The sequence below is a fragment of the Erythrolamprus reginae genome, chromosome 1 (assembly GCF_031021105.1).
Source record: "Erythrolamprus reginae isolate rEryReg1 chromosome 1, rEryReg1.hap1, whole genome shotgun sequence".
NCBI lineage: Eukaryota > Metazoa > Chordata > Lepidosauria > Squamata > Dipsadidae > Erythrolamprus > Erythrolamprus reginae.
This window is the reverse complement of record NC_091950.1, coordinates 333,687,643-333,712,916: the sequence shown is the minus strand read 5'-3', so window position 1 is coordinate 333,712,916 and position 25,274 is coordinate 333,687,643. Positions and strand designations below refer to the sequence as shown.

At 43.5% G+C, this 25,274-nt stretch overlaps 1 protein-coding gene across 4 annotated transcripts in view; it reads right to left on the bottom strand.

Annotated features, from left to right (window-relative positions):
- The window catches only part of TTC13 (tetratricopeptide repeat domain 13), a 43,573-nt gene extending 18,351 nt beyond the window's left edge, over window positions 1-25,222 (bottom strand). For 2 of the 4 annotated variants that reach the window (XM_070733924.1, XM_070733926.1), the window contains exons 1-10: window positions 24,955-25,188; window positions 17,813-17,907; window positions 17,612-17,687; window positions 14,365-14,435; window positions 12,585-12,650; window positions 7,853-7,945; window positions 5,460-5,576; window positions 3,501-3,611; window positions 2,137-2,219; window positions 1,702-1,843 (exon numbers count right to left, since the gene is read on the bottom strand). In XM_070733924.1, the coding sequence (XP_070590025.1) occupies window positions 1,702-1,843; window positions 2,137-2,219; window positions 3,501-3,611; window positions 5,460-5,576; window positions 7,853-7,945; window positions 12,585-12,650; window positions 14,365-14,435; window positions 17,612-17,687; window positions 17,813-17,907; window positions 24,955-25,174 (1,074 nt within the window). In that variant the 5' untranslated portion in view covers window positions 25,175-25,188. Of the gene's footprint in view, window positions 1-1,701; window positions 1,844-2,136; window positions 2,220-3,500; window positions 3,612-5,459; window positions 5,577-7,852; window positions 7,946-12,584; window positions 12,651-14,364; window positions 14,436-17,611; window positions 17,688-17,812; window positions 17,908-24,954 lie in introns of all 4 variants that reach the window. The other 2 variants (XM_070733925.1, XM_070733927.1) reach the window with 2 other exon arrangements.
- Window positions 25,223-25,274: the final 52 nt, after the last annotated feature.

Genomic DNA, 25,274 nt, shown 5'->3' with positions numbered 1-25,274 from the left:
AAATATGCCCATGTCACACAAAAACTCCGCAGTCTGCATTGGTTGCCTATCAGTTTCCGGTCACAATTCAAAGTGTTGGTTATGACCTATGAAGCCCTTCATGGCACCGGACCAGAATATCTCCGGGACCGCCTTCTGCCACACGAATCCCAGCGACCGATTAGGTCCCACAGAGTTGGCCTTCTCTGGGTCCTGTCAACTAAGCAATGTCGTTTGGCGGGACCCAGGGGAAGAGCCTTCTCTGTGGCGGCCCCGACACTTTGGAACCAACTCCCCCCAGATATCAGAGTTGCCCCCACCCTCCTTGCCTTTCGTAAGCTCCTTAAAACCCACCTCTGTTGTCAGGCATGGGGGAATTGAGACTTTCCCTTCCCCCTAGGCTTATAAAATTTATGCATGGTATGTTAGTATGTATGATTGGTTTCTAAATTGGGGTTTTAAATTAACTTAAATATTAGATTTGTTTATACTGTATTATTATTGCTGTGAACCGCCCCGAGTCTGCGGAGAGGGGCGGCATACAAATCTGATAAATAAATAAACAAGCAAGCAAGCAAGCAAGCAAGCAAGCAAGCAAGCAAGCAAGCAAGCAAGCAAGCAAGCAAGCAAGCAAGCAAGCAAGCAAGCAAGCAAGCAAGCAAGCAAGCAAGCAAGCAAGCAAGCAAGCAAGCAAGCAAGCAAGCAAGCAAGCAAGCAAGCAAGCAAGCAAGCAAGCAAGCAAGCAAGCAAGCAAGCAAGCAACCAACCAACCAACCAACCAACCAACCAACCAACCAACCAACCAACCAACCAACCAACCAACCAAGCAAGCTTAGTTACATATAGTGTAGAAATGCCAAATTGGTGCCTGGAGTCTATCTGGGTCTGGATTAAATAAAACAAACTGAGATCCTACCCAGAAAGTTTATGTCAGTAAACTTCTGGGCAATCTGGTGGCATTGGTGCCAGTATTTACTTGGTGGGGTTCTGCTCCGTTTAAAAGAGATTGCAGGTAGTCCTTGACTTACAACCAAATTGAGCCCAGCATTTCTGTTGTTAAGTGGGGCATGCATTAAATGAGCATTGGCCCATTTTACGATCTTTCTCACCAATTAATAAGTTAGTAGCCCAGTTGTTAAGTGAATCAGGCTTCCCTGTTGACTTTGCTTGTCAGAAGGGGATCACATAGCTTTGGGACACAGCAATGATCATAAATATGAACCAGTTGCCAAGCATCCGAATTTTGATCACATGAGGATGGGTTGTTGCAAAGGTCGTAAGCGTGAAAAGTGGCAGTCAGTCATTTCCCCCCCCCAGTGCCGTTGTAACTTTGAACGGTCACTAAATGAACTGTTGTAAGTTGAGGACTACCTTTATTTGTGACTTTGGAACCACAGCTTTTTCTTACATGGCAGAATGTAGCTATGGCTAGAAAAGCCCTTGCCCAATTCCACTTGTACATTACATATAGCTCCAAGTAGACTAAGATGCCCTGGTGACAGTAGCTCACACTTGATCACTTGGCTAGACTACTGTGATGCATTCTTTGGAGAGGCACCAGTAGCTGCAGGTAGTGCAGAACAGAGCATCCAGACTGATTACGAATATTGCAGGATAACATTGATGTTGTTTCTTATTGTCCTTTGCAGTTTCTCCAAAGGGATGATATAAAACAAACATGACAGAACTTTTAGAACACGCTCCAATTTTTCCAGTGTTTACCTTAAAGTTTTTCAAGGCTTCATCCAAGTTTCCATGGTGATAAAACGTATTTCCCTTAAGTTGTATTGTCTGGACATGATTTTGATTAAGCATCAATGCCTTCTGAAAATTTTCCGCTGCAGCTTCAAAGTTACCAAGTTCTCTAATTATTTTAGAGAGCAGTTAGATAAAAAAGCAACAGCAAATTAGTACTTTTATCTAGTTTTTTTTAAATGGGATTTATTAAAACAATATTATTAAAGATAAGTTATAGATTCATGACGTTTGACAGAAAAACTATAACATTTGACACATCTAGCAAGCATTGCACTCTTGTTCAAAAATGTTCCTTTCCATAAACCCAATTTGCGAACACTTTATTGCATTTTTTTTGTTTTGCACTATGCATAGTTGGGGGAGAAACATTAAAGTTAAGAGAATTTTGAAGATGCTTACCGATAAGCCTGGCCCAGACTTTTATAGGCATCTATGAAGTCTGATTTCTGCTTCAGGGCTTCTTTAAATATCTCAATAGCTTCCTGTGAAAAGCACAATACTGAACTACTTCCATTACTTCTATTCACCTTTTAGAATGAGTACATATATATTGCATGAAAGATCCAGACAATGACTTTCTGACAGGAATTATTAGGAAGATTGTAATTCTTGTTATATATACTACCTATGAATTAATTTTAATATAAAGCAAAGCATTCCAAAATATTCATTCTGTTTAGAACCTGTGTGAAACCATATCATGCAAGCCCTATAATACAGATGACAAGACTATTATCTATCATGTAGTCTAGCAACCACATGGTAAACTTAACAAAGAACTAAAATTAGACAACAGCCTAAGTGATAAAAAGATACAGACTTCTAAATTTATCTGTCAGAAATACTTTAATAGTGTACCGCAGGCACAAAAATAGAGTTGACAGTTGACCCTTTTTTTTTAAAAAAAAATGACATAATAAATCTCAGGCACAAATAAAAATACCTAGTGAAATTTCAGAACTCTTCAATCTTAATTCCCAACCATGCTGTATAATACTGGTATAACTAACATACCAGTAGTTAAATACATGTTTCTATGATAGTCAGGACTAATGAAAGCATTTTCAAACTCATTAAGTACAATGAAGGAAAGTAAGGCACCTGCCTTTAATCAGCTTGTTCAGTGACATAAGTCTCAATGGTTTGCAAAGAGGAAAGATACTGATGACATTGAAATAATCACTTAACAGAAAATAAAAATAAAAAGGCTAGGCCATTAAGTGACAAATGACAAAAACAAGTGACATTAAAATATTCCTGCAAGTGAAAACAAGCATTCTTTATCCTCAGATGAATTATTGAATATGAATACAGATAATATTTAAATATTAAACACTAGACAAGAGACAAGAGTTCGAGATCTGAATATGGACTTGTAACTGTGAGGTTCCAGGTTCAGACAGAGGACTTCCAGGATATATGAACTGAAGAAACATTAAGAAAGTACTTAGAAGAAACAAGAACTGGGCTGGTACACACTAAGCCATGGTTTATGTTATCCATGACGTTAAAAAATATTGTAATCTGGTCCTTATGTAGTGCTAAGGCAAAGCCAAATAAGCCAAGTTATGGCTTAGTAATGATATGTAGCCACTGACTTTTGAAACAACAACAATGGATTAAATTAAGCACTGGTGTGGTTACATATAAAAACAAATCTGTTTGTTTATTTTTTCTACCTCAACCATTCCCAAACAAACTAACCTGAGCAGCATAATTGTAACTTTTTGCATTTGTGGAAGCACAGGATAGGAATTCCATACCTTTAGAAGCCCTCTGTGAAAAAAGGATAAACCTCTGTAAAGCATAACAGTGGGCTGGTTTTTGTTCAGCTCAAGAGAGTTCTGAAAATCTTCATTGGCGGTTGCATAGTCCTATTGTAGAAAAACAGCTTTCATCAGATAGAGAGAGAAAAATCTAGAACTAATTCAAAATATATCATGCAATACTCATATTATGACTTACACAATATTAATTCTTAAAACAGAAGCACAACAACTGCCAATCACACACCAACTAGGCAAAATTAAACTAGAGTTTCTTAATAGAAGACCTGCTGAATTCAATAAGTCTGATTTCCCAGTAAAAACCACTGGAAAGTACAGTATAGGAACTGCTTGTGAAAAAAACGTGCATAAATACAGAATGTACAACTTAATTCAATAAATGTGATCAGGAAAAAAAACTTTCTCCATTTATAAAAATTACACTAACTACAAGGACATTTTGTGGAAATGACCTCATTGCAACATTTAGAGGTACAACCTATTCCTTAAGCTTTTGAAATACTGAGGCCTAATTCATCAAGTTTTTCTTTTACCCAAAAACTGATATACCTACTGTATGTTCTCTTTCTGTACAAAAACGTTAAGTAGACTTGAACATTTGTATAAAGGCAATACAGTGATCTCCCGATCATTGCGAGGGTTCCGTTCCAGGACCCCTAGCAATGATCGGGTTTTCGCGAAGTAGCGCTGCGGAAGTAAAAACACCATCTGCGCATGCGCAGATGGTGTTTTTACTTCCGCCGCAGCAGGAAGGAGCCGAAGATTGGGGTTTCCCCACCGCCCACGCAAACTCCTCGCTGCCGCTCGCCCGCCCTTCGCCCACCCACGCCGTTCGCTCGCGCCGCTTCCCAGCTGAGTCCTGAAGCCAATTCGCTTCAGGACTCAGCTGGGAAGCGGCGCGAGCGAACGGGGTGGGCAGGCGAAGGGCGCGCGCGCGGGCAGGCAGGCGGCGGACAAGCCGTTCGCTCGCGCCGCTTCCCAGCTGAGTCCTGAAGCCAATTCGCTTCAGGACTCAGCTGGGAAGCGGCGCTTGCGAACGGCGTGGGCGGGCGAAGGGCGGGGGTCCTGGCATCCGCTTCCTCCGGAGGAGTCCCTTCAAGGCGCCCAAAGCAGCTGGCTTTAATTCCTCCTCCCTTCCATCTCTGCAGACCATTCCCACCACCTCCCCGCCAATAGCTGTTTTTGCCTCTTGTTTGTTCTATGGGGAGCGGGATCAATAGGAGAAGGAGGGCGCGCGTCTCTCCTCGCTTCCACTTCTCCTTCTGGCACTCCTTCTTCCAATTAAGACAGTTCTCGAGCCTATGGGGGGAGTGGGGAGTTTGTTGCGTGTGTGAGCCGCCGCTGTCCATTGGACCCGGGACAGGCTGACCAACAATTCACAAGGAGCTCCTTTTCCCCTCCTTCTGCCGTCCCTCACAACTTTTCCGCTGTCTTCTTCTTCCTCAGTGGTTAGCGTGGAGGCGTCGGGAAGGGTCTACGAACATGGAAGGTAGGAGGAATTAAACCCAGCTGCTTTGGCCGCCTTGAAGGGACTCCCCCAGAGGAAGAGGGTGCCAGGCACGGAGTGAGAGCCAGGGAGCCTTGTCTGAGGCCAAAGCGCCTGTCCTTGCCGCCGCTGGGATTCCCCTTTGCCTGCCGCTGCCACTGAAAACACTTTCAAGGATGGTGGAAGCCCTGCCGGCTGATAAGCCACCAGGCAACTTCCCGCATGTGTCAATCCATCCACGAGGCTCCCTCCGGGCAGCCACCGAAGATTCAAACAGGGGCATCTGGGGAAGGAAGGGTCAAGTAAAAGTAGTTGCTGCAGTTTCAGGCTTTATGGAGAATCCCTAATATATATTGTAAAAACATCCTGAGCCTAAAGTAAACTTATTTTCATATATCTGGGAGCTTAATGTTCAGCACTGAAGTCACTACGAGGGAATGAAGTCTTACCTCAGATATGAAGTAAAGAATACCTCTGTGTCGATAAAGTTGTGCTGAGGGTTTCAGCTGAATAGCTTTAGTGATATCAGTCAGTGCTTCACTAATTCGACCCAAAGATGACAGTATCTATAAATTCAAAATAATATTTTAGCCTAGCAAGGACGGGTACTTTGATTTAATCATGGGGAATAAAAATTGGACCTGAACAAACATTCTGAATCTCTAACTTCTAAACAGGGCTAACCTTTTCCAGTTAGTTTCATCTTTGGCAACCCACAGAAAACAAGTAATATTCAAATAATTCATTAACCGTGCAATGCAAGATAAAAATTATTATTTCCCTTCATAAAAGAAGGCTATTTATCTATCTATCTATCTATCTATCTATCTATCTATCTATCTATCTATCTATCTATCTATCTATCTATCTCCCCATCTAAAAGAATGCTATTTAGTGTTAGACAATGATTTGAGGGAAAAAAAAGATCTTGGGGCTGTATTGAAATGATGTATTTATTTCTGTTCCATAAACTCTAAGCCCAAGTGTACAAAAATTCTAAAACATTCATCACAAACAATTTCATATATTCAAGACGCATAAAAAGAAATTATATTTACATGTTTTTTTGAAGGCTGCTTTGTTTGCACAATATTTCTAATTATAACCGGTTCTCCAGTTTTGCAATGTTGATATAAAGATGAAAGTGTTCCTATTTAATCAGAGATCTCTTAATGAGAGAGCCAGCTTGGTTTAGTGGTTGAGGCACCAAGCTAGAACAGGGGAGACTGTGAGTTACCAAGCTAGGTAACTTTGAAGTAGTCACTTTCTCTCAACCAATCTACCAAATGGGGGAAATAGTTGAAGGAAATAGTATAGTGTATACTTATTTAAAAATTAATAACAATAATGATAATGATGGCAGGTTAAAAATATTTTTTTGAAAATAGATGGGCTGGTCACTCTTGCCTGCTAGACCCCAAATACATGACCAACACCCTGACCATCACTCCTACCCCTCCAATACATTGCCAGTATTGTTTAAGTTCAGAGCTTCTATTCCAAAAATAACAGGTGTCCTCGACTTATGACCACTATGGAGCCCAATGTTGCTAAATGAGACATTTGTTAAGTGAGTCTTGTCCCATTTTATGACCTTTTCTGCCACAGTTGTTAAGTGAATTACTGCAGTGGTTAAGTAAATCAAATTAAATTAAATTAAAGTAACACAATTGTTAAGTTTGACTGAACTTGCGAGACGTTTTCTTTTATAATGGGCTTCTCTGGACGTGATGGAGTTACAAGCTTTAGGTAGAACGCCCATCTCCTGGCCCTCCCAGGCCCCATCCAGCCCCCCCCCCTCATTTCATTTTCTCCCAGCATTGGCCCATTAACCTACTCTCCTAAAGGTTTTTTTAAGGTGTCACTATTTTAGTTTATATAGTGATATTGTATATGGTATTTCTGTAAATGACTGAGAGATACATGAGTACAATAGTTTTAAACATCTAATAAATACCAAGGTACACTACATATCTCAATATGCTCAGCTGCAAAGTAATTATTTGGACCAGATTACCTCCAGAACCGCCTGCTACCGCACAAATCCCAGCGACCGATAAGGTCCCACAGAGTTGGCCTTCTCCGGGTCCCGTCGACTAAACAATGTCGTTTGGCGGGCCCCAGGGGAAGAGCCTCCTCTGTGGTGGCCATGGCCCTCTGGAACCAACTCCCCCCGGAGATTAGAACTGTCCCCACCCTCCCTGTCTTTCGTAAACTACTCAAGACTCATTTATGGGGGAGTTGAGATAGCTCTTCCCCCTAGGCCATTACAAGTTATGCATGGTATGTTTGTGTGTATGTTTGGTTTTATAATAGGGGTTTTTAGTTGTTTTTTTATTATTGGATTGTACATGTCGTGTTTATTATTGTTGTTAGCCGCCCCGAGTCTGCGGAGAGGGGCACTATACAAATCCAATAAATTATTATTATTATTATTATTATTATTACTATTATTATTATTATTATTATTAATTAAATTAATTATAATACATTGTTTGGTTATAATACATTCATGTGTTGAATGTATTTAAGATTGATATTGGGAGAATACTAACTTTAGCTGGTTCCCATCTTCTCTGCTAGACTTTGCCTATTTTTCACCCAAACAACTGTCACTATCTTTAATCTATTGATAGTTGTATAGGATACTGTCTTGTATAGGATACTGTGTAACCACAGCTGAATAAATGCCTATTACCCTCTGAATTAAATAGATAACATAAACTGCATACAGAATTTACACTGAATTTAAGGCAATAATTTTCAACAATAAAGAACTATCAATAGTTTAAAAATGAGGAAAACATATAGACATCAGAGTGTTTTCAAACAGGAAAAGTACCTCTGCTCGTTGTTCAAACACTTCAGGATGATCAGGTGCCAGATTAATTACTCTGTTTAGCTCAAACAAAGCAAGCTCGGCATTTTTAATATCCTGGAAAATAATGGATTTATAAGCTTTGGTATATTTAGTTTAATCAAAGTAAAGTTAGGTTCAATGGATTTAGAATGAACAACACTAAAGGCATCAAACCAACTGCTTTCATATGTAAGTAAGAGAAAGGAAGCTTTGATATGACAAATATAGCTCAATGATCCATTGAAATAGTTCTTTTTCATATCCATTGTCAACCATATTTTGAAGATGAAAGTAGTGGGCTCACTTCCAATAGACTGTCCATATATACTTTAAAATCAGAAAATGGGTAAACAGTGATTTTGGTTGTTTAAAAGAAAAAGAGCGCATAAAATATGGTTGTTTCTATAGCAATGCCATGCCAGTTTCAAATTCAAGGAAACAGAGGATCCCACTCTGCACCATGTTAAAAGACCATCTTTTCACACAGAGATAACAGAACTGTAATCTGAAAGCATTCTACATTTTCTTTTGGACTCCTAAAAGAGCCGGGGTGGCGCAGCAGGTAGAGTTCTGTACTGCAGGCCACTAAAGCTGACTGCTAGATCTGTAGGTTAGCGGTTCAAATCTCACCATCGGCTCAAGGTTGACTCAGCCTTCCATCCTTCCGAGGTGGGTAAAATGAGGACCCGAATTGTGGGGGCAATGTGCTGGCTCTGTTAAAAAGTGCTATTGCTAACATGTTTTAAGCCGCCCAGAGTCTAAGGAGAAGGGCGGCATTAAAAAATCGAATAAGTAAATAAAAATAAATAAGAACTACAAATGCAAATATTTTTAAATTATTTTACATAGCCTCCCCTTTATTTCCTAATTTATCCTACTTTACTTAAAGCCTCAAAGTTAATTCAATATTGTTCCATACAGGGAATTCTTACCACATAAGCTTGAAATTATATTGAATCAGGATTTACTTACTAAGTGTAAAACAACTGTAACTCGGAGTGGCTTACAAAGTTAAAAATCCAGACAAAAATACAAACTTAGGCAAAAAGCAATCACAAAAATGGTTAACCATAAAAAAACGATAAAAATTGTTAGTGCTATGTGCATAACAGTTTGGTTTGGCAATATATAAACAAGCTAACAATGAATGCTTAAATGTATTGAAACACTATGGATTTAAGAGTTAGTGTTACAGATTGCCATTAGAGGGAGCCAGAAGCATGATTCTCTCTCTCTCTACTATTTCTGTTATTACTCTTTGGTATTGCTTATTCATTGTGATTGCTGTAGTAAGAACTGTGTGTTCTATGATGGTTTATGTATTTGTAAGCTGAACAAATAAGACTTGCAGTATTGTTAAGGTATTAAAAGATATTGACAGTTTTGACCATGTATGATTGGACTGTAACTTGACTATATTTGTTAAAATAAATACTATTTTATATACAGTGATCCCCCGGTTATTGCATTCCCGACCATTGCGAACAGGCTAATTTGCGATTTTTCAACCTGGAAGTCAAAACACCATCTGCGCATGCGTGCCCTTTTTTCTATGGGCACGCATGCGTAGATGGCGCCGGGCAGATCAGCTGCTGGGCGGCTTCCCTGGGTCTTCCCCCTCTTGCTGGCGGGAGGGCAAGCGGCGGGCATCAGCGAGGAGTTTCCCCACCGCCCACGCAAAGTCCTCGCTGCCGCTCGCCCGCCCTTCGCCCGCCCACGCCGTTCGCTCCCCCTCTTGCTGGCGGGAGGGCGAGAAGCCCTCCCCAGCACCCGCTCGCCCGCCCTTCGCCGCTCGCCCGCCCTTCGCCCTGGCCCGGAGCAGCCGACAGAGGTAGACGGATGATCCATCGCCGCTTCTTCCCAGCGGAGAAATTCCAGCCCCCACCTGGTCCCGCCCGATCCTCCTCCCTGAGGCAGCTCGCCCTCCCATGGCCGCTTCCTCCACCCTCCATCGCAAGCCCTCGCCACCGTAGCCAACGCGCGCTGCGATCTTCAAGCCCGGCTCCTTTCGGCCCAGCATCCTGGGCCAAGCAGCTGCCTTCCGTCACTGAGCCTGGCTCGCCCGGAAGATCGTAGCGCACATTGGCTGCGCCGGCGAGGGAAGCCAAGCCGGCAGCAATGTCGCCGCCGCCGCAGCCAATGCGCGCTACGATCTTCCGGGCGAGCCAGGCTCAGTGACGGAAGGCAGCCGCTTGGCCCGGGATGCTGGGCTGAAAGGAGCCGGGCTTGATCCGCTGAGCCTGGCTGGCCCGGAAGATGGCAGCGCGTGTTGCCTGCGCCGGTGAGGGAAGCCAAGCCGGCCAGGCTCAGCGGATCAAGCCCGGCTCCTTTCGGCCCAGCATCCCGGGCCAAGCGGCTGCGTTCCGTCACTGAGCCTGGCTCGCCCGGAAGATCGTAGCATGCGTTGGCTGCGGCGGCAGCGACGTTGCTGCCGGCTTGGCTTCCCTCGCTACGATCTTCCGGGCGAGCCAGGCTCAGTGACGGAAGGCAGCCGCTTGGCCCGGGATGCTGGGCCGAGAGGAGCCGGGCTTGATCCGCTGAGCCTGGCCGGCTTGGCTTCCCTCACCGGCGCAGGCAACACACGCTGCCATCTTCCGGGCCAGCCAGGCTCAGCGGATCAAGCCCGGCTCCTTTCGGCCCAGCATCCCGGGCCAAGCGGCTACCTTCTGTCACTGATGCAATCACAGCAAATCGTAATGCAATCACAGCAAATCGTAATGCAATCACAGCAAATCGTCTTAAAATGTGCTGTTATGGCAAAACTTTACATTTGATTTGTTTTCACTGAGATTCTTGCCAACGTTCTATTATTTTTGGTTTGTACTTTTCCCCTCTTCTTATCTGTCACTAACTTCTCTATGTTCAGATAATATTACTTTTCATTTTTGCACAGTTTTGTGTGGGTCCGGGGGGTGCTGGCAAGCCGCCCATGCCGGCGGCGACGTTTTAAAACAGCCGCGCGGCTTTCCAATGAGTCCCGAAGACAAACGCGGAAGTTTGACGTTTGTCTTCGGGACTCATTGGAAAGCCGCGCGGCTGTTTTAAAATGTCGCCGCCGGCATGGGGGGCTTCCTAGCAGCCCCCCAAACCCGGGTTGCGGGTCCGGGGGGTGCTGGCAAGCCCCCCATGCCGCCGGCGACGTTTTAAAACAGCCGCGCGGCTTTCCAATGAGTCCCCTTCCCAGGAACCCCAATCTTTGGCTCCTCGCTAGCGCTGCGGAAGTAAAAACACCATCTGCGCATGCGCAGATGGTGTTTTTACTTCCGCAGCGCTACTTCGCGAAAACCCGATCATTGCTAGGGGTCCTGGAACGGAACCCTCGCAATGATCGGGGGATCACTGTACTTTAATGTATCTGGTTTTGTATGACTGAACCATTACTCATATATCCGGACTCTCTGCTGGATATCTGCTAGAATTCCACATTTCTTTTGTGCATGTGCATCTTTGATAAACTCAGGGGTCACTCTGCATACTCCTTAACAAATTAAATTAAAAAACACAAAAACATAACTGCAAGAGCACACCATTCATTTTTCTAACAGTACAGATGTTGTAATCATAGGTTTATGGGCACTGAAATTTAGGAATAAAATATTACTGGAGAGTGATGTTTTAAGCCTAATGGGTGCTGTATAAAACCTTAATTCTTCCTCCATGGAAAGGCAGCAAAGTCCAGGCTGAGTAAGCATCCTGCAGAATTCATGACCACGGGGGAAAGCATTTAACTTGGTATGCAATATGAAGAAAACCTATAGCTAACTTCCATATAAGGAAATATATGCCTCACTCTCATTCCTTTCCAGGAAAAAGGCAAAGAATGGAGCTTCCATTAATTATCTATAGGAAAGTCATGAGAAGCTTGCCTTATATGGTGCAAGAGTGAATAGTAGTTGGAGGATGGCTTAATGTATGTGGCGTTCGCGAATTGGTTATTCTGTACCACATGTCAGAAGAGTGAAATACAATAAAAAGGAGCGATCTTGATTTAACAGAGGTCGCCTCATCGAGAAAACTTTCTCTGTCGCTTCATTCTGATGTGGCAATCATGGCATGCTGTGCCTCCCTAGAGGTCGACCCACTGAAGGAGGGCTGCATGCTTTCATACAAGCACTTACCCGACTCCTTACCAAGATCACTGGATTCCCCAGGCCACATGACAATGCCATGTCTCCAGGCTCTCCTGAAAGGCCAACAAGATCAAAGCCAATCTCACCTCAAAAGGGATGTGGTCTTCCAAACTGCAATAATGTTGGCCCAGGGAATTTATAAGCCAAGCCAAGCCAAGCCAAGCCAAGCCAAACCAAACCAAACCAAACCATGAATGAATGAATGAATGAATAAATAAATAAAATTAAATAAATAAATAAATAAATAAAGCTTTTTCCAAGGATTTCAGCATAACTGCCCCTATTATGGATCTCCTGATGCACATATGTTAGGTCAGTTAATGCAGTGCTTCACAAAAACTTCAACTGAAGTATTTTTCCAAGTCTGGAAGAGACATTCTCACCTGACTTGAAATGTTCTGGGCACCTCTAAGCGTAGCTGTGATCAACAAGCTTTTTTGAGTTTGGAACACTCCCAGAATAGTTGGAAATATTCAGTAAGCACAGAAAAATCCATTCCAAACTTCAAACATTTTGAATTCACAAGAGTTTAAGTAAATGCTCTGAAATTAGTGGCAGCTGCTTCAAATATATTAACTACTCACAAGTTGCCTTTTCTTTCCATATGCTATCCCTTGCCCATAAATTGCACTGATGAGCTCTGGTTGTTCCTAGGCAGAGCAAAATAAAATAGACTTTAGATCATTGTGATGCATATATTTCAGCAGAAAATTCTACAACTAAGATATTTAACACAAACTAATATATATATAAAGATCCATCCATGATATCTCCACTAACGGGTTCATACAGATGAGTCCATAATTACTTGCAACTTTTGCTCATGTTGTTAAAATTAGCTTTAATTTTAAGGGCTTTTATAACAAGTTTTAATTTTTTATAACTTTTCTGTGCTATTAATATAACAATACAGGTGTGAAATGCTCCTGGTTCACTTGTGCCTGTCAGTTTTCAGAGAGCCGGTTGCAAAGGCAATGCAAGGCTCTGCCCACCTGCCCGGATGCCACCATTTGGGTTCTTTTACCCTCTGTGCATGCGTAGTATGCTTTGCACATGCTCAGAGGGTAAAACCCAAATGGCAGCGTCCAGAGGGTTGGGCAGAGCCTCATGCTGCCTTTGCGACTGGCCCTCCGACGATTGACAGATACAAGCGAACCAGGAGCATACCACCCCTGTGACAATACCATATACAGTGGTACCTCTACTTACGAACTTAATACATTCAGTGACCAGGTTCATAAGTAGAAAAGTTTGTAAGAAGCAATTTTTCCCATAAGAATCAATGTAAAAGCACACCATGCCTAGAGATTCCTAAAGAGGCCCCACAGAGGTTTCTCCCTGCCTTTTCTGGCCCTGTTTCCTTCCGGGAGATTCCTAGAGAGGCCCCACGGAGGCTTCTCCCTGCCTTTTCCGGTTATAGTTTCAGAGGCTCGGGTTTGTAAGTGGAAAATGGTTCTTGAAAAGAGGCAAAAAAATCTTGAACACTTGGTTCTTATCTAGAAAAATTCAAAGTAGAGATGTTCTTAGGTAGAGGTACCACTGTAATAAGACAGTACTAAATTATTATAGAGTTTATAGTGATTTCCAACAAGGAAAGTGAATGGAAAAGCCAGCATTTAAATTTAAATTGCAACCCACACAATGTCTTACTTAACAACCACAAGTGATCTGCTTAACAAGTGAAGTGGAAGTAAGGGTGTAGGCCCATCATGATCACATGATGTCTTACTTAATAACATTGCTAAGCAACAGAGTTGTTGTTCCAATTGTGGGTGTAGTCTCGAATATTTTGCAATCAGCTAATCAAAGCTGTTTCAGATGGTGGATTGTGATCTTCATGCCAGCAGTGACATTATATGTATAGATACCAAACCATCATTTACCAACACATGCTCTAAATTGTTGTGTACTTCCAATGTCAAAAGCAACTGTATATTCATATATGACATTTTCCATGACACTTATTTAATCAAAAATATTTTCCTTCATTCTCTCCTAAATTTGAAATGCTCTATATCTCCAAATAAATCTTTAAACTCTACAGCAGATGATTAGGTGTAAATAGATACTTCAACTCCACAAGTAAAAACTTGTGTGATTAGAAAGATGCCACTGGATTTCACCCACAGAATTTATTTCCTATACTTTTCTTTGATTCACATTTTCCTGAATACAAGCAATTCTAGCTTACAATGTCTTTTGTCCAAATATGAGAATGCATTACATTTTAAATGCTAATTCAACTCTATAAGCCTGTGTTTTGCATATTAAGTTTACATTACCTTCGGTTGCTCTTATCTAAGGAAGAAGTTGTCTTTTGGGAAAAATTCTTACTAAAGTTTAATAAAAATGTAAAAACCTTACCTGAAGCATTGTTGAAAAGTGGTGTATTGCTTCCTCATAAAGGCCATTGCCCATCAATACATAAGCAATAGCTGTCAAAAAAATGTTTTCAGTTATTAAATCAAGCTTCTGCAAATTATACATTTGTCATACATAAGGATTGCTGAAAATCCCACAAGGAACTGAACTGTAAATCCTGAAAATCTAATATTAAGATATCCCAATTTTGTGATCAAACTTCACTGTTCAATAGTCAATAAATACACTTATCAAAGTATTAGAGATGTCTAAATATAATGCTATCTTGTATGTAAAATATTAATGTGTGGCTTATAAAACGGAAGTCTTTTGTTTATAAAGGATTTGCTCAAAATGTCCACTCAAAATGTCCCAGAGTCTAATTCTTGAGATATTATCAAATACTGTTCTGATGTCAATGATGGGTGCATATAGATTGAAGTCAGGGTGGTTTGTATATTTCTCTGATCAATGTTGAAGCACTAGGCAAAGGTCTATAGCAGATCATCCTAGTTGAAATCCTGCTTGTTCAGGGTTGATTATTCCCTCATCTATTACCCAGGTTTGAAGTTTGGTGAATAGAGTTTACTAATGATGTTCAATAAAGTAATTAACTTATAATTAGCTGGGTTATTTTTGTCACCCTTTTTATATAAGGGAACAGTTATAGATCCCCGATCCCTCTAGCATCTTAGTATATGTATGAAAAGAACGGACAATACAGGGCCTACCAATTAGATTGGATTTAATTAGCTCAATGGGGATAGAGCCACTCTCAGGGGCTTTTACCACATTAACTTGGTTAATGAGATTTTTAAAAAACTTCCTTGCATTTGGGGGAGGGGGGGTCACTGAATGACTGAGTATAAAGATATAGCTACACATAGATGTTAGAGTGTGGATAGCAATAGCACTTAAGACTTTTACACCGCTTCATAGCGCTTTACAGCCCTAAGCAGTTTACAGAGTCAGCATATTGTCCCCAACAACTGGGTCCTCATTTTACCAACCTCGGAAGGATGGAAGGCTGAGTCAACCTTGAACCTGTCAGATTCAAACTCCTGGAGTGAGCAGTGAGTCAGCCTGCAGTACTGCATTCTAATCACTGTTAATAGAGACACGTGTTAAATGAGTTTGGACCCATTTTACTTTTTACTGTGACTTTACTTGACACAGATTCCTTGTCAATTTTCTTGTTAATTGAATCACTGCAGTTGATAAGTTAGCAACCTGGCTGTTAAATGAATTTGCTTTGTCCAAAGAGTGCAAAAGGTGATCACATGACCCTGGGACACAGCAAAGGTCATATATATGATCTAGTTGCCAAGCACCTGAGTTTTTTTTACAAAATTTAAAAAAATAATTTCACCAACTTTACATCCATACATATATCATAATATCTACATGTTACATACGTTTTTCCAATGTCATAACACATCAAATATCATAAACAAATATCCTAAATTTTCACTTTTTATACTTTTATAGCCCACCTGTTTTCCTTCTATAATTTGTGTTACTCCCTTCCCTCTATCTCCCTCTCTTCTCTCTACCTTCTTTCTCTCTGTCGCCCTCTTTCCTATTTCCTGCCTCCTTCTCTTCCCCTTCCTACCTACTTCCTCTTTCTCCTTCTTATCCTTCCCTGAGTACTTCTAATCTTAATCTGTTACATGGTTGACAGACAAGCTTTCCAGAACCTTAAATTTCTTCCAACATTGGTGCCAACCAACTCAATTTTGATCATATGATCATGGGGATGGTGCAAAGGTCGTAACTATGACAAATGGTCATGTCACATTTTTCAGTGCCGTTGTAACTTTGAACAGTCACTAAACGAATTGTTAGGTCGATGATTATGTGTACAATGCAATAGTGTAATGCATTGCAGAAACAATCCGTTATAATATGCAAGAATAGGGAAGGGGTTTTTTGTTTTCTTTTAGGCAGAATCTTATATTATCTCTTCTGCTCCTCTAAAATTTAGGTAGAATGTGGTGAATTGGCCTTCAGAGAGAATAGCATAGCATTCCAACAATGGTACTTTGGTAGGACTGCCTTTGGGGAGCTTAGCTCTGGGATCAAGATACACATCAAATATTCTGCTGCCTTCTGAAATAGTTGGGTTTGAGCGTGCCCCAAAGTTACAGAGGGTTAAAAAGTATGCACTTGCTTGCTCTGAATTAAACCATTGGGCTATATCTCCAAGGGAGCCATTCCATCTGAATCTACCATTTAGGTAATTCCATATGGAGGTCAAAATCACCCCGTTTACATACAGCAGAAAATGGATACAATAAAATTATTGCATTTTTTTTTTACAGACAAGAAATTAATAACTATTTGGAACGTGGCCTCATGTAAGAACATCATTGTGATGGGGGAAGAAAAGACTTATGAAATTATGAGATTTATATGGAACAATATTGGCCCAAATTTGCCTTATTTCATGTGATGCTCTTACTACTGGCCCTGGGCATCCATGTGGATACAACATTGTTGAATAACTTTGATTAAATTCAGCAGGATACAAGCTTCTAGTCCAGTGATGGTGAACTTTTTTGGCCTGGATGCCAAAAGTGTGCCCGCACACATATGCCCACACCCACAATGCAATGCCCTCCCCCGCGCATGCAAACGACCCCTGTGCTCCCCCCTGCATCATGTGCACAAGCCTCATTGAAGCCTCGGACTTCAGGTAGACCCGTTGAGCTGTTTTTTGCTCTTTCCAGACTTCAGGAAAGCGTTGGAGAGAGAAAAACCGCCAAAAAGGCCAAATGGAAGTTCAAAAGCTAACTTCTGGTTGGGCAGTTGTGCTGTTTTTCGACATGCCCAGGCTTCAGGAGGCTTTCCTGAAGCCTGGGGAGAGGGAAAACATCCAAAACAAGGCCAAAAATCAGAGCTGACGTAGGGCAACGCCTCACGTGCCCTCAGATATGGCTCCATGTGCCACCTGTGGCATGCATGCCATAAGTTCACTATCACAGTTCTAGTCTTTAAGGTATCCTCAAAATTCTGTTGTTTTAGACAAACAGACAAAATAAGTTTGAAATCAGTATTTTATAATGAGCGTTTGTCCCATGAACACATCTAGAAATGGGAAGATTTCACTACTAGCTTTAGCTGATGCTATTATTTAACAAATAAATCACACCTCTAGACATGGTGATCTAGGAGGGGTATTCCTTGTCCCTTGCTGCTCAGTTCACTTACAAATGAAACTAATTTAGAAAATACTCCTATTGCCTCTTACCTAATTCTTCATTTGTATAGTCATCGTCTGTAGCAAATGGAATTTTTTTCTCTTTGGCAAGTAATTTTGCTTGGCTCTGGAAAAACAAGTTTTATGCATTAAATTAACAACTTCAAGCAAAAGTTATGGAACAATTCCACTGGAATTATACTGCAAATTGTTTTCAGGATTCTTTATCCTGAACACAATGAATAAACTTACCAAAAGTTTTTCTGTTGTGCAAGAAAGCAGAGGTTCACAAGACGAAGACCCTTGTACTTCACAGTCTGAATCATGAAAGTGCAAAATTGATGAGTCTAAAGGGGAAATGTTGTAATTGTTAATTGGTACCTTCACCTTACAACATTAAAGGCGAGTTAAATAAAGAGAACAGTAGTAATAATAATAATAATAATAATAATTATTATTATTATTATTATCATTATTATTATTATTATTATTAATTAGATTTGTATGCCGCCCCTCTCCAAAGACTCAGAGTGCTATTTAAACACAAAAAAACCATTTCTATATCAATTGTTCCAATACTGAATTGTTCCAATACTGAATAACAACTTAATTGCAAGTTTATCACAGTAGATTGGCACCACAAAATAACTAACTTACTATCACCCTCACATAGATCTTTAAACTATACACTTCAATAATCATTCAATTCACTTTTATTCCAATTCATTTCCCACTTTTATTTTTAATTTTATTCATTCCTTACTTAGTCTTAAAAATAATTTATTTTCATCATGACATGGATTTTCTTAGTTTCTTTTAATCCGAATTGTCCATGTTCTTTGCAACCCTTTCATATACATTATTTAAAATATTTGTTTTATCCTCATTTTTGCAGCAATCTAATCTTAAATGAGAGGCCATGGTGGCCTAGTGGTTAAGACTCTGGGCTGCCAACCAGAAGGTGGACAGTTCGATACCCAAACACCCTGCAACAGGGTGAGCTCCCATTCTTGTCCCAGATCCTGTCAATCTTGCAGTTCAAAAGCTTGCAAATGCATATAGATATCAATCTGGTGGGAAGGTGGGAAGTAACAGCATTTGTGTGCCTCAGTATTTATATTCATGCTAACTTCATTATCACAGAAGCATCTTCAGACAACACTGGCTCCCTCAGCTAGGAATGTGACTGATCGCAGGGTAGGCAAAGTTGGCTCTTCTATGACTTGTGGACTTCAACTCCCAGAATTCCTGAGCCAATCATGCTATCTCATGAATTCTGGGAGTTGAAGCCCACATGTCATAGAAGAGCCGACATTGCCTACCCCTGGGGAGATATCTTTTTAAATCTTACATGAATGTTTTCCTTTCATAGCCTTTTCCATTTTAACCTTCCAATTATTGTTTTTCATACATCCAATTACATTAAAATTCCACACACTTCTGAAACTACCCTTAAACATAATTCTGTTTGCTGCTCCAATTTCTACATTCTCTTTAAGTCCATTTCAGTCTTTTGGGAAGACTAATCTAGTAATATTTTTTCATAAAACCCCCATTTTCTTTTCCTGCAGTTGTCCCACTTTTATTATTTTTCTTTTCCTCCAAAGATTCACTCTTGACACTAGCATTGTGTCACTCACAAATTACCATATTTTTTGGACTATAAGGTGCTCTAGACCATAAAATGCACTTAGATTTAAAGGAGAAAAACAAGAAAAAATTAGTTTTTTGCCCCCACACGTCGAGTTTTTGTCCTCCCAGAATCCAGAAGCACTCTGCAGGCCAAATATGAGCCCATTTTTTGTCCTGCAGAGTGCTTCTGGATGCCAGGGAGGGCAAAAATGGGACGCGCAGATGGTTCAAGAGGCCAGAAACAGGCCCGTAATTCACTCTATATGACACACAGATATTTCCACCCACTTTTGGGGGCAAATTATAGTCTGAAAAATACATTATTTTTTCCTTTTATGCTTTAACTTTATATCCAGTCTTTTACTATGTATATTTATCAATAAACATGTGCTTAAATCACATACAGCATCCAAAACAAAGTTTTCCTAAGTGATTCTGACTCATTATTGTTGGTATGTCTCGGTATAGCTAGCCTATGAGACCTTCGACATACACAGAGCAGAGATTAAGAAGAGTGTGGATGTGTGTGTTATAGCCAATAATGACCCAGACTTAGTTATGCCGATTAAGTACTATTTACATATACAGTGGTACCTCAAGATACGAACCCCTCGTCTTACGAACAACTCGTGATACGAACCCGGGGTTCAGAAAAATTTTGCCTCTTCTTACGAACTTTTTTCCAGTTACGAACCGGCGTTTGGAGACTGCTGCGAAGCCGCGCGGCTGTTTTAAAAGGTGACAGCCGGGCGGCGGGGCTTCCCAGAAGCCTCCCAAACGCCGGTTCGTAACTCGAACAAAGTTCGTCAGAAGAGGCAAAATTTTTCTGAACCCCGGGTTCGGTTCGGGAGGTTGCTGGGAAGCCCCCCAGCCTGGCTGTCACTTTTTAAAACAGCCGCGCCGCTTCCCAGCTGTCTCCTGAAGCCGAACGCGGAAGCAGCTGCTACGAGCGGCATTTCACCTTCCCTCCCAGGCAAAAAGATGCCGGGGAGAGGGGCACGCCTTCCGCCTGGGAAGTCCGGCCCCATCATCCCAGAATGCCAGCATCTTTTTGCCTGGTAGGGAAAGTGAAATGCCGCTCGTAGCAGCTGCTACGAGCGGCATTTCACTTTCCCTCCCAGGCAAAAAGATGCCGGGGAGAGGGGCACGCCTTCCGCCTGGGAAGTCCGGCCCCATCATCCCAGAATGCCGGCCTTTTTGCAAGGGAGGGAAAGTGAAATGCCGCTCGTAGCAGCTGCTAGAGCCGCCGGCATTTCACCTTCCCTCCCAGGCAAAAAGAAGCCTCCTGCCTCCTGCGCCGATGTTCTCCACTGCGTCGGGGGCCGCCAGCCCCGAATCGGACGCACCCTCGCCGCTACCGCTGCCGCTGCGCCCACTGCCCGCCCCGTCCTCGCTGACAGCCCCCCCACCTCAATGCTTCGCCTCCCACCAGGCAAGAGCGCTCGGGTGGCAGCTTCTTCTAGATACGGGCAATGGGCAGGACAGAGAAGCGGGGAGAATCAGGAGGCTCCTTTGGCAGCTGGGGGCTGCCTGGCTTTGTTGTTTTGGCTGCAGCGGGTGCCAGGCAGCCTCCAGCCGCCAAAGGAACCTCCTGATTCTCCTCGCTTCTCTGTCCCGCCCATCGCCCGTATCTAGAAGAAGCTGCCACCCGAGCGCTCTTGCCCGGCGGGAGGCGAAGCATATGGGTGGGGGGGCTGTCAGGACACCCCCCCACCCCAGCACTTTGCATCCCGCCAGCAAAGAGCAATCAAGCAGCAGCTTCTGCCGGACACGGGCAATGGGCGGGACAGAGAAGCGGGAAGAATCAGGAGGTTCCTTTGGTGGCTGGAGGCTGCCTGGCACCCGCTGCAGCCAAAACAACAAAGCCAGGCAGCCCCCAGCTGCCAAAGGAGCCTCCTGATTCTCCCCGCTTCTCTGTCCCGCCCATTGCCCGTGTCCGGCACCACCAGCATCCAGCTCCCGGCCAAGCAGCCAGGGAAGCCGAGCCGGCCGTGGCGGGGAACATCGGCGCGGGAGGCAGGAGACGGCCGCCGTCAGCGCCATACGCGGCTCGGCTTCCCTGGCTGCTGCTCCGGTCGCCTGATCATCTCCTGCCTCCCGTGCCGATGTTCCCCGCCAAGCCCGGTTCGGCTTCCCTGGCTGCTTGGCCAGGGGGGGGGGGCTCGGCCGAAAGGGGCTGGAGACGCAGCGATTTGCCTCCCGCCCCTCGCCCCTGTGCCGCCGGCACGTCATCTTCCCTCCCAGACAAAAATGCCGGCCTTTGGGGATGAAGGGGTGTGTTCAGCTCTGCGTCTCCAGCTCCTTTCGGCCGAGCCCCCTGCCCCCCCGGCCAAGCAGCTAGGGAAGCCGAGCCGGGCTTGGCAGGGAACATCGGCACGGGAGGCAGGAGACGATCGGGCGACCGGAGCAACAGCCAGGGAAGCCGAGCCGCGTATGGCGGTGACGGCAGCCATCTCCTGCCTCCCACGCCGATGTTCCCCGCCACGCCCGGCTCAGCTTCCCTGGCTGCTTGGCCAGGAGCTGGATGCTGGTGGTGGCGGAGGAAGGCGAATGCGGCTTGGAAGCTGGGAGGGGGGCAGAATATGGGAGGAGAGAGGCAGCCTCCATGGTTTTCTTTCGGCGGAGCGAGAAGCAGAGGAGGAGCTGGATGCTGGTGGTGGCGGAGGAAGGCGAATGCGGCTTGGAGGCTGGGAGGGGGGCGGAACGTCTTTGGCCACTTAGCTCCTCCGCCGAAAGAAAAGCATGGAGGCTGCCGCTCTCCTCCCATATTCCGCCCCCCCTCCCAGCTTCCAAGCCGCATTCGCCTTCCTCCGCCACCACCAGCATCCAGCTCCTCCTCTGCTTCTCGCTCCACCGAAAGAAAAGCATGGAGGCTGCCTCTCTCCTCCCATATTCCGCCCCCCTCCCAGCTTCCAAGCCGCATTCGCCTTCCTCCGCCACCACCAGCATCCAGCTCCTCCTCTGCTTCTCACTCCGCCGAAAGAAAAGCATGGAGGCTGCCTCTCTCCTCCCATATTCCGCCCCCCTCCCAGCTTGCAGGCCGCCGCCCGGCTGTCATTTTGTAGAGAAGCGAGATGCGGAGGAAGAGCTGGATGCTAGTGGTGGCGGAGGAAGGCGAATGCGGCCCGGAGCCTCCCGAACCCCGAACTTTTGCCGAACTTCCGGGTTCGGGAGGCTGCTGGGAAGCCCCCCTGCCCGGCTGTCACCTTTTAAAACAGCCCCCGGGCTGTTTTAAAAGGTGACAGCCGGGCGGCAGCGGTTTTTTTGCGTGTTTTTTTTTGTTGTTGCACGGATTAATTGACTTTACATTGTTTCCTATGGGAAACAATGTTTCGTCTTACGAACCTTTCGTGTTACGAACCTTCCCCTGGAACCAATTAGGTTCGTATCTTGAGGTTCCACTGTATACATAAAACAGAAACAATCCATAAACTGCACATAGCAAGCACCTAAGCAATATAATATAAACTGCATATAACAAAAGCAATACACACTCCTCCCCTCAAGTGAATGAGCAATACAGCATCATTGTAGGAGAGTACTGGCGCCCTCTTATGGCGAACCAGCCAAAACTCTTAAAGTGATATTACTACTTAAATACAAGAAACTACAATAGGCAGTTTAACATGGTAATCCCAAACAACCATGTACCATGTACTAACAATTATTTTAACTTATTCTAGGGTTACTGAGTGGCCTGATCACTTTTTTCTGTTCTCCTTAATTCGTTCATCACACCTAACAGAATACATTTTTCTTCTGATCACCCTCATGCAGAATGGTGTACATTTAAAAAAACAACAACTTATATCTGGATCTCGTATTATCATTCAGAAAAGAATAATGTGCCACTACCACCAATCTAGTTTCATTCTGAAGGGCACAATCAACTAGGAAGAATCCCAAAGGCTTCAACCTCCAGCCCTCTCCTATTAATGAATTCATCTCTAAATATTTTGCATCTCTTCTTAGTCTTTTGCAATCTGGACTGAGCTGCCATTTATGAAATACCGTAAGCTTATTACTAACAAGTTCCTCTCCCATTTGTTGAATGTTATGTCTAGAGTTCCTCCTATTTCTTTCTCAACAGCTTTACAATTACTCATACCTCACTGGTCTAAAGTAGCTAGAAAAAGGTCTAGGGAAGAATCGTAGGAGCCTGGTAAATAAACAAACAAACAAAAATAATAATTTTCCTTCAGATAACCTAATCAGAGCTATTAAACAGTTTTTTAGGACAAGCATAGTATTTTGAATTGATCCAGAAAGATGTCATCACCAATATGAAAATATATTGAGGGATACCAAACAACCTTTTGTTACCCAAAAGATAGAGAAGGGAACAAGGGGATCAGCCATATTGGATTTAATTCTCACTAACAGAGATGAAATGATAGTAGGTATTGAAGCTACAGAAACCTTGGGGGCAAGTGATCGTGCAATATTGCAATTCAACTAGGAGTGGATTCCTCCTACTGCTGCTGCATGTGCAGCTTTGGGTGTTTTCCATCCGCGCAGGAAGCAAAATCTCACGAGGGAACGCGCACAAGAGATTTCGGCAATTTTTGACCTTCCTGCCAATCAGCTTAAAGTTCTGTTGGGAGAATTGGTGCTAGACTTATGTTGGGGGCCACACAACGTGAGGAACTATATTAAGGGGTCGCGGCATTAGAAAGGTTGACAACCACTGCTCTAGAACAGTATTACCCAACCTTGGCAACTTGAAGATATCTGGAATGCTGGCTGGGGAATTCTGGGAGTTGAAGTCCAAATATCTTCAAGTTGCCAAGGTTGGGAAACACTGCTCTAGAAGATGGTGTTCAGCTGTCTTCTCCAACCTGATGTTGGATTCCAGCCCCTCTTCAGACATCATGCATCCCAAACTTGGAAACTTTAAGATATGTAGACTTCAACTTCCAGGATTCCCAGCCAGCAGGAAAATTCTGGGACTTGAGGTCCACACACCTTAAACGTTTTGAATGAAAACCACTGATGGGAGTCATTCAGATTGCTGAATCTTTGGATGAAATCAATAGCAGGTTGCTATCAGTAGTGATCATTGCACTGCATATGCCGCTTCATTTAGCTTGCATGGGCATCCCAGCGTGTTTTTGCTTCTGCGCATGCGCAGAAAGCAAAATCTTGCAAGAGAATGCCGAATGTGAGATTTCGTCATTTTTTTGCTTCTGTGCATGCTTCTGCACCTGTGTGGAAGCAACAAATCAATATCTCAGACGCATGCACATCCCCTAGTAAGATTTTGCTTCTTGAACATGTGCAGGAAGCAAAACCATGCTGGAACGTGCATACACGCAAGCTAACTGAAGCTGAGCATGCAGTACACCGGTAGCGGTGGTAATAGGAGTCAGCCCCTGGGTGAAATGATGCACTCCACTCTGAACCTGCCATTCTTGCAGTCGAAACCGGCTGAGGTTATCCTATGATTTTTCCCATCATCAGAAGCTGCCCGGTCCAAATTAGGAGTTTGTGAGTTCGAGCCTAGATAGAGGCAAATGTAGGGTCCCCCGCTTGGGCAGAGGGTTGGACTAGATGACCTGCAAGGTCCCTTTAAATTCTGTTAAATCTGTTAAACCCCCTGGCTCTTCTTTCTTTCTTTCTTTCTTTCTTTCTTTCTTTCTTTCTTTCTTTCTATCTATCTATCTATCTATCTATCTATCTATCTATCTATCTATCTATCTAATTTACCTACCTACCTACTACGTACCTATTTATTTGGTTAGATTTCTATCCTCTTTACTCACCACCGTCTCCCGCAATTGCCGCGTATTGCTGCTCCCCATCCCAATCAGCCTCCCAAAACCCCGGGCAGCAACTGCTCCCTTGCTGGTGGCGCAGAGACAGTGAGGGATACTGTTCAGCCAGAACCAGCAACGGTCGAATAACCGCCAGTAGAGTCCAAAAGAGCTTCAGCGCCGCTGCAACTCTCGGCCACCAGCCCCGAGTGCCGCAAGCAGGTGCCATCTTCCAAACCACGCCTGCGCAGATTAATCTACCTGTTTCGCGTTTCCCTCTCTCAAGGGTCCCGACAAAACTAGCGGGCGAGCGTGTTGCTGTCTGGGAA